This window comes from Patagioenas fasciata, chromosome 18, assembly GCF_037038585.1.
Source record: "Patagioenas fasciata isolate bPatFas1 chromosome 18, bPatFas1.hap1, whole genome shotgun sequence".
Taxonomy (NCBI): Eukaryota; Metazoa; Chordata; class Aves; order Columbiformes; family Columbidae; genus Patagioenas; species Patagioenas fasciata.
This window is the reverse complement of record NC_092537.1, coordinates 1,354,184-1,371,315: the sequence shown is the minus strand read 5'-3', so window position 1 is coordinate 1,371,315 and position 17,132 is coordinate 1,354,184. Positions and strand designations below refer to the sequence as shown.

At 53.7% G+C, this 17,132-nt stretch overlaps 2 protein-coding genes across 4 annotated transcripts in view; one reads left to right on the top strand and one right to left on the bottom strand.

Moving 5' to 3' along the window:
* Positions 1-17,132, top strand: part of RPL38 (ribosomal protein L38) — a 182,851-nt gene that overhangs the window by 7,912 nt on the left and 157,807 nt on the right. The gene's annotated exons all lie outside the window — the stretch shown is intronic.
* Positions 1-17,132, bottom strand: part of SLC39A11 (solute carrier family 39 member 11) — an 82,445-nt gene that overhangs the window by 37,823 nt on the left and 27,490 nt on the right. For all 3 annotated transcript variants that reach the window (XM_071816636.1, XM_065852377.2, XM_065852378.2), the window contains exon 5: positions 16,310-16,433. In XM_071816636.1, the coding sequence (XP_071672737.1) occupies positions 16,310-16,433 (124 nt within the window). The remainder of the gene's footprint in view (positions 1-16,309; positions 16,434-17,132) is intronic.

The following is a 17,132-nucleotide window of genomic DNA, read 5'->3' as shown; positions in this document are numbered from 1 at the left end:
ACGTCACCGAGAAGGGACCTGGACCTGCCAGCAGCCGAGGGAGGGATCTCGGGGCTCTCACAGCAACGTGAGTCCCAGGTCAGGGTTTCTTCCTTCAGATTAAACTTGCAAGGGATTAATTAGCGTCCTCATTTATAAAAATCCGCCGGCTCTAAAGCGTGCGAAAAGGGGAGACGGTGCCAAGCACCGATGCACAATAGACTTACTAAAAAATATGGTTAGCACCGCTCGCCGATTATTTGTAAAAGTTGTTTGGTGTTGATGCACACGGGAACACAGCAAAGGAAGAAAAGCATCAAATACTCTTATTCCAAAAGGCTCCACCCAGTGATGCCTTCGTCTCATTCATTTCTACCACATCCATTGCAACCGCAACCCCTGCGCACAGGTAATGGCAAAGCGGCAGCCGGCCCGGTGCTGCCAAATTCCGCTCGGCTCCTCCGAGCCCCCAGGCGCCGCCCTCGTTACTGCCAGCACCTGCTCGTTTGCAGCTGGAAATCTGTGTTATGAATTAGAGCTGCTCTATGAAAAGCAGCAGAGCTGAGCGAGCTCGGCCAGACCCCTTGTCTGGGGGTGGGATAGGGAGGAGGGAACCATTTGCTAAAGAAAACTATAACGCAAGGAGTTGCGAGCCCTTCCTGAGGTGCGGAAAATAATTGCATCTTAAATTCTCTTCCCTAATGGCCAACATAAATCAAAATTACTTGGAAAATTTCTAAGATTCCCAAAGGCCTGATAGTCAGCCCCGGCCCCTTCCACAAACGCTTGCCTGCACAGCGAGCGTGACGCTATTAACATCTCCGCAAAGCCGAACCCTTCCCCGCTCCGCTCGTCTCATAAACCCTCGCTGCTCCATTAACTTTAAGCAGATGTAACAAATGCTTCGTGGCAGTTGGGCTTCATCCCCGTGGCACGCGGGTCCCTTCGGTGCTTCCACGCTGCAAAATGCACCCTGGATCCGCCTCGTGCTGCAGCGCCGAGGAGCCCACGGCCATGGGCTCCGGGGTCTGCAGGGACCCCGGGCTGGGGACACAGGGGGGACACAGAGCATCCCTCCTTCATCTGATGGCTACGGAAGGCAGCAACACCCTCCCTTGCACACCATCCCCTCCCATTTTCCTTCATTTTAAACTATTGGGAAGCCCCAGAAGAGAAATCGCACCAAACCCAACAGCCACAGCCCCCGGGAAGCGGAGCCAGACGCGCACCCAGCAGCCCCACATCGCTGCCTTCTGAGGACACCGCTGGTACCTTTTGTCACCCTTTCGCTCTTTTTCAAGGCTTTTTCCAAGGATCACTGGCAGTGCCTGGGACAGGAGCCAGCGGTCCGTCCCCCAGCGCCCATCCCATTGCAGACACACGTAACAAAGCTATTCCTCGCACGCACCCAGCGATGGGAGCTCGGTCCCTTCCCAAATTCCTCCAGACCCTTGTTCTCCTCATCCTCCTTGTGCCGCTGCAGCAGGAATTTCAGGGAGCACAGAAGGGCCGGGATGCTAAAGAGCAGATGGGTGTTCACGAGCATCTGCTCCTCACCGCCACGCGGCTCTGATCCGACACCTCCGGAAGAGGTTCTAATTACTCTAAGTAATTAAGCGCAGCACCTCTTGCGGGATGCCTGCCATCCCCCTCGCAGGCAGGTGTGGGAAGGTAGGGGAGCATCGCGAGTCCCAGGGCTCGGAGCACGTCTGACAGCATGAGAGGAGCTGGGAATCGCACCGCCAAGGGAAAAGGGTTTATTTCAAGAAATAAGTCCCCAAAAGCAGGGAAAATCCAGCTCCTGGAAAGCCTGCACGCAGAGGGCAAAGCTGCTGAGCGAGATGCTCCTCGCAGTTGTTCCAACTATGGTCAAAATAAGGATGTATTTTAAAAAGCAGTATTTATTTACTGCTAGCAAAAGCTCGGGCTGCTCGAGCCCAGGTTCCAGGTGCCCAAGCAGAGCTCAGGGCCATCAACCCCTCCACCATAGCGGGTGTTGTGGCAGGGACCGAATGGGACGCCCGTGCCACCCGTTTGCACATCGCGGTGACGGCAACCCCAGCCTGCCGGCGTCATCTCAGCCCTGCAGCCCCTGGACGTAACGGATTCATTTTCCAGTGTTTCTGGCAGATAAAAGAGGTCCCTGCATCTGCTCAGGCTTTCAGTGAGGAAGATAAATAGAGTGTCATGACTCACTGTCTATTAGGCGCCTTCATTTATCCAAGCGTGCACAGGAGCTTTCATAAAAGGTTGTTTAATTCAGCATGACTGACTACCACTTGCTCTCAGACACACCATTATTGCCAGGATCCGTCTGAAATTTGGAGCCAGGAGGACGCTGGAGCGCGCCAGCCTTCCCCGCACCCGCTCCCTCCTGCCCTCCATCGCCAAACAGCAAAGGGGAGCCCGATACCCCCAAACCCCCGCTCAAACCTCACACTGGGAACAAGCTGGCCTGAAAAGAGACCCGGTACAATTTCTGAGCTCCCCGAGCCCCGGGGCAGCTCCTTCTTGCAATGGCTACAGCTCCAGAGCACGTTGCTGGTGCTGCACTGCTCCCTCCCTTCCCAGCCTCCCCCCGCTTTGCAGACGCCGCCTCTGTCCCCAAAAACCTCGATCCTGATGCATAAACGTCTCCCCCACTGCTCCAGCAATCCGTCACCGAGCCTCGCATGAAATTACTGCTCCAGCCCTCTATGCGCCACCGTTTATCCCCAGCAGCCCGAGAAATCGCGTGCACGCAGACACACGGGCACAGACACTATCACTGCCCCGCTTTATCTCCCAGCGCTGGGGATCCATCCAGCTGCCGTGTAATCCCCGCACCCGGCAAAGCTCCCGTCACCCCAGAGCTGCCAGCCTGCGTTTGGGTGAACTGTAAGGGGAAATAAACCCATAACGCAGTGTCCAGAGGGGAAGGTGCCGGAGAAATGCAATAAAGGATCAGCACAGGTTGGCCCAAGTTGTCCCAGACAAACCAACCCTTTGGAAATCACAACTGGATGCGTTAAACCAGCACCGTGTTCCTAAAGAGCCACGGGGGTTCGCTCTCAGACACCAAACCCCGTTCAGGGCACCGCTGATGCCACGGCAGCATCCCCGTGTGCCAGAGGGGGATCCCCATGGACAAGGGGAGATGCTCAGGGGGAGATCCCAGCACTGGAACCACCCCGACCCCATCGCCCCACGCTCCTGCCCCAGAAACAGTCGGGAAATCCCCCACTAACACACGGGACCTCGTGCTGAGCGGTGCCACCAAGGCTGCTTCCCAGGGAACGACCGAAACCCGAGGGACAGAGGTGACGTGGAACCAGCCGCGCAGCAGTGACAAGGCCACGGTGCTGTCACCCTCGGGTGACACAGATTGCCTAATGTCAGAAGGCAGGAGGAATGCCAAAAACCTCGATGTTTGTGGCATTTAAAGATTAATTTCTCGGGTGAGAACGCCAGCACGATGTTAGATGTAATTACATGCACCAGGTGCTTTTAAGCAAACTAATTCATGCTAACTTCCAAGAGCTCTTTAAAGAGTTCCCAGTAGATAAAGTGCATCACTGAATCATTTTATGCTGAAATCTTACACATGCGAGTTAATTTAATCACTGCATTTCAGAGGGCTGAGCTGCGTTCAGATCTCCGATCCTTGGCAGGGAACGGCTGCTGATCGGAGCGAGATCAGACACGGCGGATCTCTGAGGAAGGACAACGCCATCCCCTTACCTGCTTTAAAAACAAGCAGGAGGTTTTATCAGGAGCTGTTTAATCAGGGCTCAGCTGACAACCTCGCTGACCCTGCTCCTGGCAACCCAGGAGGTGACACGGGACCATGGGCTCACCGGAGCCACCGGCACCGCGGGTCCCACCGGCACCGCGGGTCCCACCGGCACGGCCGCGTCTGCCCAGGAGCCACCTGCACAAGGAGCCCTTGGCATCATCTCCCCACACACACCTGCACCTCAACCTGCTCTTATTGCCAAGCCCATCTCCCCACTGCTCTTCTCTCCTGCCTGCTCTAGAACTAGTTGTTCTTAATTAGAGTGGAATGAAAGCGCGGAAATCCAGCGAGCAGAAACTAATGGCACGCGTTCTCCAGGAGCAGACATCGGTACCACACGGTGACCACGCCACCGCATCACAACAGCGGTTATTGTCACCACAACGTCCCTTCACCGCATGTTCAAGATGCCAAACTAGAGACGGGGAAAACGAGCTGCTCGGTTCTTACTCTGCGTTATTTCTCTTACTCTTTTGCTCTAGCACACCCGTTACTCAAAGCTGTCGGCTCCTCTTTTGTTATCCAGCGAGGACACGGCGACTTCAGCTAGAGAAATTCTCTTTGTGAATTATTTAAATTTGTTTGAAAATAAAAATCAATGAATAAATGCATTAGAGCCCAGAGGTTTAAGCGGAGATGGAAGCGGCACAGCTGAGAGACACTGTTAGCACTGTTAACACTGTTCTCCAAGCAGCATATTTCCCGAATTATCACCTTTCTTTTGCAGATCAGGAGCAGGGAATATTTAGGAGCAACAACTGATCAAATGCGGGGTGCAGAGGCCAATCTGGCTCCTCCTAAAGGGACAAGCAAATAGGATTTTTGCCCGTTTTCCTGGAAAAACCAAACCCTGGGGGCTTCAGGAGCATCATTTGCCGCAGAGATGGGTGGATTTTGGGGTGTGATGTGACAACAGCACCGCACACACCAACCGCCCCCTCCGGCACACGAACTCCAGCAGAACAACGGTGTTTTCTGCCACCAAAGCGGATTTCCAGCGGCGCTGGGTCGGGTCCCAAGGCACCCCAGGCAGGCCCCCAGCCCCGCGGCCACTCCGAGGCTCAATGATGCTCGTTAGCTGGTGTGTAACGAGCTCTCGGGAAGGGAAGCACAAGATTTGGTCTCTCCCGCTTCAGAGGAGCCGTCCGCTGCAGCCGGGCGATGCCCGAGGGGGACAACACGGATTTGAGCTGCGCCCGGCCGGAGGAGCAGGAGATGCCTTCTCGCCTTGATGAAAGAATCCCAGGCTTTTGCTGCCGCACGACAGCGCTACCCAGCCTGCTGCTAAATTTTTAATTCTCCTATTTTAGGCAGTCCTCAGGGTAAAAGCAGAAAAGTAAAGCCGAGGCTCGACCCGCAGCGCCCTGCTGCGCAACGGAGGATTCGGCAGCAGCCTCAGCTGCGAGACGAGACCCTTAGACAAGACTCTGGGCTTTTTTTTCCTTCGACAGTTTCTAATTTATGGATCTGGGATGAACATCTCAGAAACGAAAACTCCCATCTCTAGCAGTTTAAGCAGACACAGGCTGTGCGGCTGCATTCAGCCCCAGCCATCCCAGTTTGCACCGGGATGCCCCTGCAGCAAGGACGGGCCAGTTTTCCAGCGGTTTATCCACATCTGTCCCCACAGAGGGTTATCACACAGCCCTGGCCATGCAGAGCACAACGCCGTGCTCATCATCACCCCCATCTCTGCTCCTCAACAGTTACAAGACCCCTGCACCCCGTCTCCCGGGGGCTGCTCTCAGCTCCACAGACACCGGGAGCAGCAAAATAACTCTCAAAAATCAGTCTCAAAAAAGGGGGATGCGAACCCCCACCGGTGTTCATCAGGGAAGGAGCTGGGCTCTTTTGTCCTCCTTTGAATCCAAAGCAAATCGATCTCTCGCAGCCCGGGGTGGGAAGACGGGGATGACTCAGCCGAGCTCTCCTTGCTGCGCCACGGCGCGGGAATTCAGCTGGGAACCACACACACGTACACGGAAAATCTATTCCTTAAATTCTCCTCTAGTATTTCAATAAGGGATGAGTTTAACCAGCCTTTATCTGCCTTTTCACAGCAAAGCCCTCAGCACTAAGCCTCCCAGCCAACTCGTTTCCAGGGGAAGGGATTCTGATCACCACATGGTCGGACCCTGATGCTTCCAACATGCGGAGATGCGATGCTGGGGCCGGTCCAGCAACCCCAAAAAACAACCCCAGAACCAAACCTGCAAAAAAACAACGCAGTGCAGAAAATAATGGATGTTTCCCAGGGTTCTCTCTCCCGGCGTGGCCGACACTCACGAGCCCGGCACGGCCGCAGCACCAAACAGGCTGAGGACAAGGATGTGCAGCTTCAAAATAAAATGGTACTGTACAAATTGCACCTTCCCAGGATGGGATACTGGGGGTCAGCCACCATCTCCACACTGGAGAGAGACTCTCAGGTGGAAAGAGCCTAACAAATATTTTAATGAGTATTTTTAAATCTGAGCATCGCTCCCGCCACCCCCGTGCAGGGAAAGCACCGCACGGCAGCCCGAGCCCCTCGTACCAAGAGCAGAACCGCCCATTGGCAGTAAAATAGATAAATAAGCATCATTTTAATCGCACGTCATTGCGGATTCAGTGCTATTTCCTACTGACTTCAAGGCGGTTCGCACCATCTGCTGCCGCAGACCCAGCCCGGGGCTCTGAAGAGAACCAGCCCAGCTTCGCCCCCTCTCCCCACGTGCCCTCGAGGTCCCAGTTACCGTGAGCACCACGTGCAGGGAGAGCATCGCCCGCCAGGACAAAACGGGGGCCCGGGGCGAGCTACGTAGAGACACACAGATGGCAGTGAATACGCTCGAGCTTCGGGACTTGTAGATAACACCGCTTAGAAAATAGACTTAGTTTAGTTCAACCTTACAACAAATGCGGATGGGAAACCACCAAGTCTTTAAAAATTAAAAATAGAAGACCTTTTTCTGCAGAGCTCCCACGAAGCTGAGTGCCAAGGCCCCACTGCCATCGGTGCCCCCAGCCCAGCCCAGTCCCTGGGGACGGGGAGGCTCGGGGACCGTGTTCTCGTCACAGCTGCCTCACAAAGGCTGCCAGGCTTGGCTCCTGCTCCGGCTGCTGGGGCTGTTCCAGCCCCACCACCCCTCCTGCTTCCACAGCCCGCTGGAAGATAGGGGAGGAAAAGCCCCGTTGGAGACCTCTGCCCATGCACTGCAGCTATTGCGCATCCAAACCTGGACAAAGCGACTCCCGGTGCAGGGGGACAGCACCGCGTCCCGCACCCCCTCAGCCACCCACAGCCTATTTCCGTGTCACCAGGGGAAAAACAGCCCTGAACCCCATATAACCCACCCAGCCAGGCTGAATGCCATTTGCCCCCGTTTCGGGATGAGACAAAGCCCTCATTGACACCAGCCCGCTGCGAGGGATGTGACGTGACAGACAGGATCCCTGAGCAGCTCATCCATTACACAGCGCAGCTTGAGACTAAAAGTCATTTCAGCCTGGTGGTGCCTACATTCGCTAATTGGGGTTATTTATCCGGCAGCTCTCCTGGTAACCACACGGACTGGGATTGCTGGTGTGCCCATCTGCCCCCTGCCCATGTCCCAGCCACAAAACACGGCTTTGGCCACGTCCCCTGGGCATCACTGAAGGTTTGGGGATGCAACAGCAGGCAGAACGCAGGCAGGGCAGCTGCTGCAAAGCTCTTCTCCCTTTCAAGAAGCCAGACAGATGAAGGGGGGACGCTCTGCAGGTCAGGTTCGCTCCTCAGGAACGGCACCAGCAGGAGCTCCCTCTCTTTAGATGCTGAAAAATTCAAATTAAATAGAGCGATTGCAAAAGTTCAGGCGGCAACAAAGCTTCAATCACAGCTTCTGTCTTATTAGGCAGCAGGGACTCGGCGCGAGGCAGGAGCAGAGCCCTCATTACCTCTGCCCCTCGCAGAGCTTTTTCCTTCAAATATGTAGAAGTCACCCTGTAACAGCAGCACCTCCCGCCCCAACCCCAGCGTGGATTGGACCCATGGTCACCCCAGTGCTGGGAGCGATGGGACCAGCTCCCGCTGCCCTGGGAGCGGCAGCGTTTCCCTCCCTCCCAGTCGTCCTCTCGGGACGGGTGTGCTCTGAAAATAACCCTGAAAATAGAAAATACCGCTGAAGTCACCCCGATGGCACCGAAGAGAATATTCTTCAACGCATTCTTGCAGTACTTCAGATGGCAAACACTTGGTGCATCTCTAAACATCTTCGGCCAAGGAGCAGCGCCGTTTCATGGCTCCCACCCAGCACCCACCCGCCCCACTGATTAAAAGAGCAATTATAGTGTAAACCCACCAGCCCCACTGGTTTAAAGAACAATTACAGTGTAAACTTGGCTTTTATCTGAACAATCAATATTTGTATCTGGGAAAAGCTTCCTGGTGAGGGGAAGGAAATATAACATTGATTTTTAGTGAAAAGGCATATTTCATCATCCTGTGCCATATACCACATGGAAAAGGATAAAAAAGAGGCCTGGACATGAACAACTGTCTCAGGACACAGTGAAATGGAATGAAAACGTGTTGAAATTGAAATCAGATGGGAAGGCAATCACCAGCAGAAATCACAGCAGAATCAGTGATTAGGGAAAACAAACCCGCTGCCTTGAGAAGGAAAAAGGTTCCTGACTCCAGAGCAGGACGAGCTCCGTCCCCAGCAGCTCTCCCAGCGACCAGCTGCGGTTTAAACTGGAGCCAAACTGGTGCGCAAGAGCAAAACCCAGCGGGCAGAGCCGTCTCCGGTGCAGGAGACCCCACCAAGAGCTCCCAGCCCCAACCCAAATCCCAAATGTGATCAAAGTCTCAGTTGATCCGTCTCTCCGGGGTGCGGGCTCAGCTCCACCAAGGCATTCGAGCACCCGCACGCCCAGCGGTCCCAGCCAGGACACGGGGTGCCCGCCCAGCGAGTTCTTGCCGTCTCAGCAGCTCAGGAACCGTTTGCGCAGCCTTGCAGAAGCAGAAAGCCCCGCACAAGCGCTTCATGCGCTTTTTTTGTGGTGTTCCCCCCTGCCCTTCTTTGCACCCGGGGAGCAGCAGCTTTGCTGGGAGGTCTGTGATTGCTCAGAGCCGCGGGAAGCAGCGGCACAGCCGGGATGCCCGGCACAGCCCGTCCCCGCCACGCACCGGGCATGGGGCAACCATACCAAAATCCCAAAGCAGCACAGGCTGTTCCCTAAACACATCCCTCGGTGGCCACAGCGCAGAGAAGAGGTCACCTGAGAGCATCACCGGAACCACACAACCACAATAGATACATATGAATATACACGCACATATATAAATATATACGTGCATCTGTCTCCATACTGTGCGCTGACACAGGGGGCCAGGACGGCTCCAGTGCCCTCCCTGGCTACGTTTTGGGGTTGTTCTCATCCCTTGCAAACCACTCCTAATGCTCAATCCCTGGTGCCACAGCTGGGCTACGGCTTTTTATACACTTTGTTATCCTTACAATGTTTGTTTAGTTTTAATGTGGGGAATAGCTCTTTTTTTTGATGCAGTTTATTCCCCTTCCTTCACGGTAGCGATGACGGCCTTCCCACACTTCACGGTACATGCCCTGGCACTGCTCCTCCGCTAACATTGCTGCCGTAACGCAGAGCAACTGCTGGAGCTCCTCATTTTCATTCCCCTCCTCCAACGTATCCTTAGGGTGACTAAAAATTATTCCCATCCCCATTCAACTAAAGAACCATAGCTAGAAAATAAATGAATTACTGCGCTTATTGAGCGAAGCCAAAACCACGGCCGCTCCAGAGGCAACGATAGCGATTATTGGCTCAGTTTAATAAACCCTGAAATGCAGGTTTTCCCGCTGCAGCCGCAGCAGAGGGTGTTTTTTCCAAACTTTCTTTGTGCTCATCCCCCTCCAGCCTGGAACCGGGAATTCGGGATTCCAGCCCCCCACACCAGCAAGACACGGGTTTGATGCAACACCCACCTCCAGAGATGGTCCTGGGGTCATGTTTTAATGCCCTATTACCTTGCTTAATCAGAAGAGTTATTACTAGAGGACTAATTACAGCGCCAGCACCATCACCACCCCCCGAGCACCGCGCAGGAGCCGCCGGCATCACCAGGCCAAGGCTGGAAATGAGTTTCTGAGTAACCTGTTCTATACAGCTGCAGAATTAAAAAGACTTAACAGATTGTCAGGTGAAGCCAGGAAATTAAAGCTCCTTGATAATACTGCACAGAGTTAACGAGGCTCAATTTGGGAAATGACTCCTCTGATTAATGGCCGCGAGCGGCACAGCAGCCTCTCCGCAGCCTCCGCGCTGCCGACAGAGCCGATTTCGGAGCGCGGGTCCGACCCGGCGTGTCACTCAGCAGGCTTTAATAAGCCTCGCAGATTAACGAATCACCTGAAATCAAAGGAGGTGCAGAGCGGAGCAGCAGCTTCATGTCACACAACGGTAGTGCCCCCCGCGCGGTGGGACAGACACTTGCTCACCTGCCACCGAGCTCCGGGTGAGGAGCCCACCCAGCCCTCTTTGCTCGCTACCTGCGTTTTTATAGGAGAAAACCACAGCCAGACCCTCAGCAAACAGCAGAGCAGGAAAGCCATGTCCTCAAGCTGGTAAATCTGCGCCTGCGGTGACTTGGGCGGGATAAGAGGCTTACAGGAGAAGCCATTTCAAAGACAAAAGCCATCTCAAAGACAAAAGCCATTTCAACGGCAGACAAAAGCTCTTGTGAGGCAACTGCATCCTCCGTGGCAACACCCGCCAGCACAACTCAACCCTCCGGCGATGCCACCGGTGCTGGTGAACATCAAATCCCTTGCAAACCAGCTTCATGTTGGGCTCTTCCACTCCCACCAGCCCCCTTGGAAAGCCCAAATGCCACCAGCAGGTCCCCATCTTGCAAGAGAGATGAGAGAAATCAGGCTGTAGTTCTCCTGCAACTCTGCGAGACTTAAACCAGAGAAGCCTGCAGTTAGGCCAAGCCTTTCTGGCCACGTTTCGTATAGGAGGACGCTGGATGGAGCCCAGGATAAGGACACGTTAACAAGAAGCCATGAAAGACAACACTTGCAAAGAACAGCAGGAAGCGGGACGAGACGCCAAGAGCACATTTCACAGGCACAGATGTCACCGGCGGAGGGGGACGTTGTTTCCTCTTGGCACAGCGCAGCTCCTTGTCTAAGCAGACATGAAAAGCAGCAAGTGTGGAAGCAGCTCGTGGCTCTACGGGCAGATAACGCAGCTGCCCACGCTTGCCAGCAGCTCTCCCGCTGATTACAGCGCTGTTCAACTGAGAACAAAGCAAAGGACAAAGCTACTGAACGGCACACCAGACTTATCCTGAGGAGTCTCAGGTGCTCCCAACCTCTGACAGCTTCCACCTCAAGACTTCTCCTCTTCCAAGGGTCTGACAACCTTCCAAGCCCATCTCAAGACCTCTCCTCCTCTTCCAAGGGTCTGACAACCTTCCAAGCCCATCTCAAGACCTCTCCTCCTCTTCCAAGGGTCTGACGACCCTCCAACCCCATCTCAAGACCTCTCCTCCTCTTCCAAGGGTCTGACGACCCTCCAACCCCATCTCAAGACCTCTCCTCCTCTTCCAAGGGTCTGACGACCCTCCAACCCCATCTCAAGACCTCTCCTCCTCTTCCAAGGGTCTGACGACCCTCCAACCCCATCTCAAGACCTCTCCTCCTCTTCCAAGGGTCTGACGACCCTCCAACCCCATCTCAAGACCTCTCCTCCTCTTCCAGGGCAGCTGAACCCTCTAAAGACTCATCACTAACTCAAGAGCATCTTGAAAAACAAAATGCACCCAAGGAACCTGGAAGTCATTCCATTGGAGCTGCTGCAGGGAAGATGCTTTTAAGTGCATCTCAGAAAGCAGAAGAGAGGAAGAAGTTTACACCCAGTGACAACACCGGCCAAGAGCACAGGAGAACAAACCACCCAGCTTAATTTAGCCCTCTGAAGTCAAAATTCCTAATCTAAGGAGCAGGGCTGCAACCAGAATACATGGGATACAGATCTCCGTGTGAAGAACGCATTTAATCAGTTTATAAGGGATTATGTTCTCCTGTTTTACTTATTTTTTTGAAACTCTACGTATATAAATTCACATTTAGTCATGACTGTAAAACCCAGTCACAGAGCCCAGCCTGACAAGGATGGTCAATACCCATTTGAAACGCTCCAGAAAGGGGCATTAGGATGTTTTTGGATCAATACAGACATGGCCAGAGGCGTTCATCACCGAGCCTGCCTATTAAAACTCCAAACGAATGGATGTCTCCTGAAAGCAGCAGCTTTCTGGACCGAGCGCCACGTGAACATGTCAACACTATTACAAATACAGTCGGAACCGCCTAAAACTGGTGAACATCCCATTTTGCCAAAGGAGCCTCGTGTTATATAAGTTGCAATGACTTAACGAACCTTTCGGATGCACACGCGAGGCTCTGGCTGAATATTACCCCAACGAATCACAACGGGTTCGTGGCTGGAGAGGCTTTATAAATCATCCCTGCTCCACGGCCTCTGCTCCTGCTCAGGGAAGGAGGGAACACGGAGGAAATGTGCAGGGTGTCAGCAAAGTGCTCATGCTTTCATGATGGGAACGGGCTGTTCTACGGAGGAGTTTTCCCCTTGGCACCGGGGCAGACGCAGCTCAGGGCGGCTCAGAAACCCAGGACAAGGCTTTGTGAAAGCAGCCAGCACACCAGCAGCAACAGGGTAAAAATTGTACTTTCTGGCTGCAAGGACACAACCAGAGACAAAATAAACCATCGCCACACGCTGCCTGATGCACCAGAGCCCACGGCTCGGCTCTTGCCCTCTCTGTGCTGGTCCCCAAGGGGCTTCACCTCCTCTTTTATCCCCCCAGCTCCCGTCTTCCCTTCCATCAGAACTTTACTGCATCATTACAGGACACGAACTGCCTGGGCGCTGATGAAAGAGACGCTGCGTGCACAGGGTCCGCATCCTCACCCACGCCAGCAGCCTGGTACATGAGAACTTCCTTTGAAGGGGGAAAATCAAGCAAAAATGGAAAAAATGACAGGCTCAGGGAGGAGGGAGGAGATCAGAGCAGCTGGGTGATGCTGCTGAAATGGTCTCGGGCAGCGCAGCAGGATGGACCCACATGGGGCCTGGTGCTGGTGCTGCCCCAGCCCACCCGCCCCCCGCTGAAACAGCGCCCGAGCCCCCGCAGCATTTTACAGAAAAAACCACAAATTCCGTGTAATGAGGTTTCTCTATGACGCCCCCAAAGCCCACGGCTCGTTTAAGTAACAAGTTTAATGAAATTTCATCTCTTAAGCACACTATTTCAAACACCCGTATCTTTTCCAATTACTAAACCCATCTGGATTCGCTCACTGAACGTCTGCGCGGCAACGCAACGGCACCATTTCCTAAATCACACCCCACCAACAGCCAACCGAGTCACCGAAATCAAACCCCGATTCCCCTTAGTAATACAACTGAGTTAACAGCACTGGCAGCGCGATGCCAGAGTCGCATCCCATCCCCTTGGCACAGACGTCCGTGTGTCCGGGACGGACGATGAGCGAGCGGCGACGCTGCTGGTCACCAGGTACCCCAGCAGATGTTCACCAGTGGTTTGGGTCAGCAGCCAAATCAGAACTGCTCTGAACTCGGAGCCAGAGCTGTGCCGACCGCTGAGGATGCTCCCAACCAAGCACCAAACTAACATTTGGTATTTTACTCCGAGCATTTTCCAACCACGTTACTATGAACTCTGCCCTGGAGAAAGCGCCTCCCTGGAGCGAGATCTCCCACCCGCCATAGGGCAGCGAGGATGCTAAAGCAAGAACAAAGGAGGATGATGGGGAACATCACCGCCCTCCCACTCCGCTCCGTAATCTGATTTGGAGCTACGTGAATCATTCAGCACCGGGAGGCGATAAAGAATCAACATGCCTCGCTGTTAAATATACAGTCGGCGGGAGCATGAGTCACAGCTCGGGTTTCAAGGTGCGATGCTGTATGTAAATCCTTTCTGAGAACTACCCAAGAACACCGTGCACGTAGCTACGGGGTCAAACCTGGCCGCGCAGTCCCGGGGTGACCCTGCTGAAAATATTTCCCCTGGTTTCAACATCCGCAAACTCAGGCGAGCTGAGCTGCCCCGGGGAGGCCCAGGGACCCCCGCGGCACCGGGAGGGCTTCACCTGCACCCAGAGGGACAATAAACCCTCCCCAGCTTTATCCCAAGGGAGGCAGAGAAACACTGATTACATCCCTCGCTTACCCAGACACATTAAAGACAAGGCTGGGTTCTTTTCCTTTGTAGTAATTAAAGCCTAGTGATTATCCCACCCGTCAAATAGTCTAAACACAGACTTCTCACCGCAGTTCACACCAAATCCGCCCGTACTCCATCTCCCGTGCACACGTGTGTCTCGCTTCACACACCAGCGAGGCAGCCGGCTGTCGGCAAACCCCCTAAAAATCTAATTTGGATTGAGCATCGATGGCTGTGAGCACAACGGGGAGAGGAACCGGGGGACGCAGGAGCAGAGGGAGCGGGACGGGGGCACCCCAGCCCGGCTTCTAACAGCTTATGAGAGGTGGGAAACCGAGAGACTCGGGGTGATGGGGAGGAAGAGAAGCACCCAAACACGCTGCAACTGGTAGAAAAAGCAGAATGAGAATTTTTTCCCCCAACAGAGCGGATAAAGGATGAGTGTGAGCACTGCATTTCCTCCATCTCCCTTCCTACGGGTCTAAACCAAACCTTCTCGCTTGCTTATCGCCGCTACAAGGACCTCAACACCTGAGCGGGACCGCATGGTTGCTTCTGCTCCCAGCCTCTCATACAGCCACGCTAAATACACGCTAAATACACATTAAATACATGTTAAATACACATGAACCTCTAACAGCAAAGACCTAGATGGGCAGGGCCCTGGAGAGCTCAGGCTCCCAGCCCCAGCCAGCAAAACCAACTGCAAAACACCCCAGCCGGCTGCTTTGGGATTTTTTTGTTGTTTTCAAAGCCTAAGCAATTTTAAAACAAGTAAATATGAAGGAAGGGTTAAGGATTCAACAGTGATTAAGGCTGAAAGATTCCACTTAGCACCCATTAGACTTTGAAAATGCCCCTTGTGTTCCAGAGCCAAGCCCAGCGCTGGGGAAGCCGCTTTCTTGGAAGGCCTGAGGAGTCTTGGGAAAAGACCGAGTTCATTTCAGTAAGAACAATAAAAATATGGCAAGAGAGAATAAAAGAATTAATGTATTGCAGATTCTTAATACCATTTCCCCAGAGAGAGGAAAAATAACAAAGTCTAATGGAAATTTTCTATTCTCAAAACCATTTGCACTGTTATTGTTTGCGACTAAGAGAAGATGAAAACACAAAGTCTCAGCAGCTGAAGTTTCTGAAAATTGCAGGGTTGCCCACCTATTTTCTTGAAGAATAGAATGAAGCTCTTTCCACCTTACAAAACCATCAGACCCCTGCAGCAGCCCAAGGGCCTGAGGGGCTGGAACCGTCTGCACTTGCCCCAGGACCCAAAAGCCACCAGGACCCAAAGCCCATCGAGTCTGGCACAAAACTCCCTCCCGCCCCTTTGGAAAAATCCAAGCTGGTATTCCGAGTACTGAAAAACCCCACGGACTCGAAACACTTTATGAACCATGCAATTAAGCAATGCAGTTAAATAACAGAGCCTGATTTAAGAGGCAAGTGCTATTCTTTGCAGAAAGAAGGATCATTTCTTCATCTCCATCTGCTCCCAATTGTATCTGAGATATTGCAAACCGCTATTTCGGTTTCTCTCCAACCAAGAAAAAGCAGAGGAGCAATAGAATTAATTCACCAAATTACATTTCCTTTGTCTACTGAGAAGCTGCTGTTAAGCAGAGGAACAGCAAATTGCGTTGACTCGTGGGACGCGTCCCCACGCAGGGGGGTCGGGGTGGCCACCACCCGTCCCACACACCCACCGTGGACCTGGGGACGTCTGACCAGGTGCCACCATCCTGACCAAGAAATTACTACTTTAAAACCTATTTAAGGAGGAAATAGCTGCGAACGAGACATTTTACTCCACGCTTTGGCAGCTACAATCCTATTAACCTCCAAGCCAAGGGGTGACTGTGACCGCCAGCCCCGGGTTACGATGAGGGGGGCACCGAGGGTCGGTGTCACGGGCACCCCCGACACGGCAGCGCTCGGCAGGGTTAGCGCCCGATGCGCCCACGCACAAAGCAAACATCTCAAGCCAAGCTGATGATTTCATTTCCCTGGTGAATGAGATATCTAATTATCAATAATTCACAGGCACAGACAGCCGTGCAAGCGGTTTTGAGAACTGAAGCAGAAACACAAGGAGTGATTCTTGGAAGAGGAGCCAGCAGAAGGACAGATCCAGAGAGGGAAGGGAAGGTGCACTTTGCATGCACGTGTCAAAACCAATCCAATTTCAATCACATACGTGACAGTCTAGGTGCCAGTTTAAGCGGGGGGCTTTCCCCGCGCCCCGTGCCGTGGGTATATGACAGGATGCTTGCCTGGGTGCAGCCCAGCTCTACCTATCCGGATGGACAGCTCGCTCTCGTGGGCCAGGTCGTGGGCAGGGTCGGGCTCGTATTTCTCTTTTACCGCTCGGTGGTCGCAGCTCAAGGCAAACGCCGCGTGGGGGGGTCCGCTGAAACCCTGCAAGGCAAGAGAGACACGTCAGGTCCGTCCCACAGCTCCCTCCCGTTCCCATCCCCGGGGGCTGCTCCAGCATCTCTGTGGTCGGGAAGCCGATGGGGGCACACGTCACGGCTGCAGGGACACACGTCCTTTGGGTTTGCCCTTCCCTCTACACACCATCTAGTTGTTTAGGTTAAAGTGTACGCTTCCAGCAGAAACATCGAGAGCAGGGTTAGGAGGAGCTGTGGGCCAAAAGCACCAGGCTGAAGAGGGAAAGGCAAAATTCAGGTGCATTAACAGCAAAAAATGCAATTCCACAAAGAAATGCAGTTTCGTAAATGGAATGACACGCGGTTCACGCACACAAAGAAATGCAGTTCCATAAACGCAAGGAAACGCAATTCCATAAACAACATAAAACCATGGGATTCCATAAACACAGCTCCCTCCGAAGCCAGCCCGGAGCAGAGCACAGCCCAGGCGGGACCCCGCTGCTGCCCGAGGGCTGAGCCGCAGGGCTGATCTCCGCACAAGTTCAGATTGCAGCACGGGACCACGGCTTCGATGGGGACTGAGTCTGCAGGGGAGACGGCTTGTCCAAAACTGAACCCCTCTGAGCATCAATCGGGACACTGAGCTCACAGCCACCCACGGTTAGGTCAGTGGGACTTGTGCAGATGGCCCAATGAAAGTTCCAGCTCACTTGGAATGGATTCC